General features: G+C 36.9%; 1 protein-coding gene across 2 annotated transcripts in view; it reads left to right on the top strand.

Moving 5' to 3' along the window:
• The first annotated feature begins 350 nt into the window (after positions 1-350).
• Positions 351-2,922, top strand: part of LOC125027170 (SWI/SNF-related matrix-associated actin-dependent regulator of chromatin subfamily B member 1-like) — an 8,297-nt gene continuing 5,725 nt past the window's right edge. For both annotated transcript variants that reach the window (XM_047616074.1, XM_047616073.1), the window contains exon 1: positions 351-501. In XM_047616074.1, the coding sequence (XP_047472030.1) occupies positions 424-501 (78 nt within the window). In that variant the 5' untranslated portion in view covers positions 351-423. The remainder of the gene's footprint in view (positions 502-2,922) is intronic.

Here is a 2,922-nt window from a genome sequence, read left to right as displayed (position 1 = left end):
TCTTTCCTGTTTACTACATTAAATATTCATATCTCCACATATTACGTATTCTGACATGACTGGCATTTTAATGAATGTAGCATGTAACATTTCACAAGAGTAAAGCATAGAGCAAAGCCTCTGACACGGCAAAGTCTGCAAAAGTGGCACCAAGCTAGCAAACTGTGCTGTTAACCCTTGAATGGATCTACAGTATTGTATTTTATAACCGGCTCATAATATTTGTTTAATAAAATTTCATAATAATCTATAAAGCATGTTTGCAGTTTCGATATAAAAGCTGCTTTTATCAAATTAGATATTTAGGTTTCAATATGACTTAACTAACTGGTGTGTATCAATCAAATCATAAATACTTTATTCTGGGCGATATTCTCTGCTTCGCAACCCTGGTTTAGAAGCGACTCTTTGTTTACATTCAAAATGGCGAAGACTTACGGAGACAAGCCAGTGAGCTTTCAGCTTGAGGAAAATGGCGAATTTTGGTGTATTGGGTCTGAGGTAAGATATTTTGAAGACTTTTTATTGTATAAGTAGTCTTTTGGTACCTGTTGAGTATTATACATTAACCCCCATTAGGATATATGTCTGTGATCTGGTCACCGATATTATACCGGGTGAAACCAGGGATGGAGTGTTGCTGTCATTTGTTAAGGTATTTTTGGCTTAATGGTCCTCGTATGCTCGGCCTTTCTTCCATGCATAACCAATTTTAAGAAAAATGAAAGAGTTCCTATGTTAGCGATGCTAGGAGATCTTAAATTGTGTATTAATGTGTACAATAGCTCCCCTCACCATTAACTGCCGTCCATACTCATTCAAACCCTTGTAATATCAGTAAATAGACATGCATGTGTGTATTTGGTAATTTTTCAGAATATGTCCGCATCTGAAATTCTGTCAAGCTTGGTAATAATGGATTCCACAAGATGTACTGTGGAATCCATTATTATCATAGTAGTTTGTCTAGTTTGTCAGCAGAAGACAATGGCAATGATACTTGTATCTGACATGGTGAAGGGGGCTGAGCATATAATATCTTTTGAAAGCAATGTGATTGGAATATGCACCATTTCTACTTACTTATTGTCTGGAGGCTGTGCCCATTATCCCACTCACAGTTGATTCCATCCCTCACGCTGGAATGACGTCCCATCATGTTATGTGCTGCCGAGCATGCTAAAATTTTTGTGCAACAAAGACAGTTGTTTGCTGTGGTCATTGCAGAGAAACAGCTCTTTAAAAGTGGGCTTTTCTTAGATGCATTTCCCAAACAACCATTTATATTGCTTTCAAGAGCATAGAGAGCAGGGTAAATTTGTTTCCTTCACCTCTAAGTTTTACTTAACCCAATCACCCCACATGGAAAGAATACATGCCAATCCCACTGTAATACAAGTTATTTATTGTGTTTACACATAGATGGCTCTACAAGTTTTTAGTCATCAAAGAGTCAGTTATAAGTCCTACCTATCTCACCTGTTTCCCTATTCCTCGACTTTTGGAAAGGGTTTTTTGCATTATTAACCCAATGGCGACAGGTCACGGCTATCGCCGTCATAACAATACGCCCGAAATGAGGCGTGCAGGCTGTCCGCAGCGGCGCCGCGCCAAAACGCCCCTGAGGCAATGATTCGGCTTGATGAACCGAATTCACGCGCTCAGAGTCGGCGTGTTGCCGCCGTTCGCCAGAGTGTAGAGTTTTTTTTAATTTTCTATACCCGACGCCATTGGGTTAAATTATCTCAAATGTTATTGAGATTTTAATAACAATCTAATATAACATCAATACCATAATAATTGTATCAATATGAACTGTATTAAAAAGAAAAACCAATTTTCCCACCAATTCAAGGAATGGGGAAATCAGGATCGATCACTAGGACTTCTGATAGACTCCTTGCCAGCTGAGCACATGTGGGGGCCATCTGTATGAAACAACTTTCACAAAAAGATACAGGGGACAGAACATAAATCCGGGGTGGTTGAGTTAAAGCAGCTGACTCCATCCATACCCCAGCTCATGGATTGGTATGGTACTGAGAGTTGTCACCTTGAGTGGGTTAAAACCACACCAAACTTAACAGTGATGGTAGGCATTAATTCTTGCCATATACAAGCTAAGCCTAAATGTTGGGTTGCACACCACACACATTTAGGGCAGATATTCTGCCCTAAATGGTGTAGAAGATGCCATAAGCCTTTAATCGCTTATGAAAAATATACCTACAGTGACTCAAGTAATCACCGTAGCCTCTACAATGCCAATTTTTTGAAAACTTCTTTTCTATTATTTTATTGTCTTTGGTGTTATTGATAATTTAATAACAATTTAATAATCATAATATTAGTAAGAATGATAACAATGTCAATATTAATATTATCAGAAAAAAAAACACATTTTCCTGCCAATTCAAGGAATGGGAAATCCAGATCAGTCACTAGGGCCAATTGATAGACTCCATGGTGGCTGAGCACATGTAGAGCCATCTGCAAGTAACAAAACTCGCAAAATTCTAAAGGGGACAATACATAAACCTGCTGACATTGGGTTAATGAACATGAAATGAAATACAGTAAAGATAAATATGGGGTATTATTTTATTTGATCTTTTTGTACATATGATTATGATTTTATTACATATATACCATACATGTGGATTACAAAACAAAATTTAATAGTAAGTCCTCATCAGGTTATTAAGAACACCCAGGAGACTGTGATGGAGAATTTCTTTTGTACTAGATAACAATCTAGTCATACTTAAAACATAGAATTGAATTCTAATTGGTTTAGCAAACTGGAATATGGAACTGAATTAAGATTATCTTAGTAATGTATGGATGGGGAGTTAAATTGGTTTCATAATTTTTGTAAATAAAAAAAAGCATTAGTCTAATATAATATACCCTGCTTGTTCA

Source organism: Penaeus chinensis, chromosome 7, assembly GCF_019202785.1.
Source record: "Penaeus chinensis breed Huanghai No. 1 chromosome 7, ASM1920278v2, whole genome shotgun sequence".
In the NCBI taxonomy this organism is placed as follows: Eukaryota; Metazoa; Arthropoda; class Malacostraca; order Decapoda; family Penaeidae; genus Penaeus; species Penaeus chinensis.
Note: the sequence above shows the minus strand (reverse complement) of the source record. Positions and strands in the feature narration are given on the sequence as shown.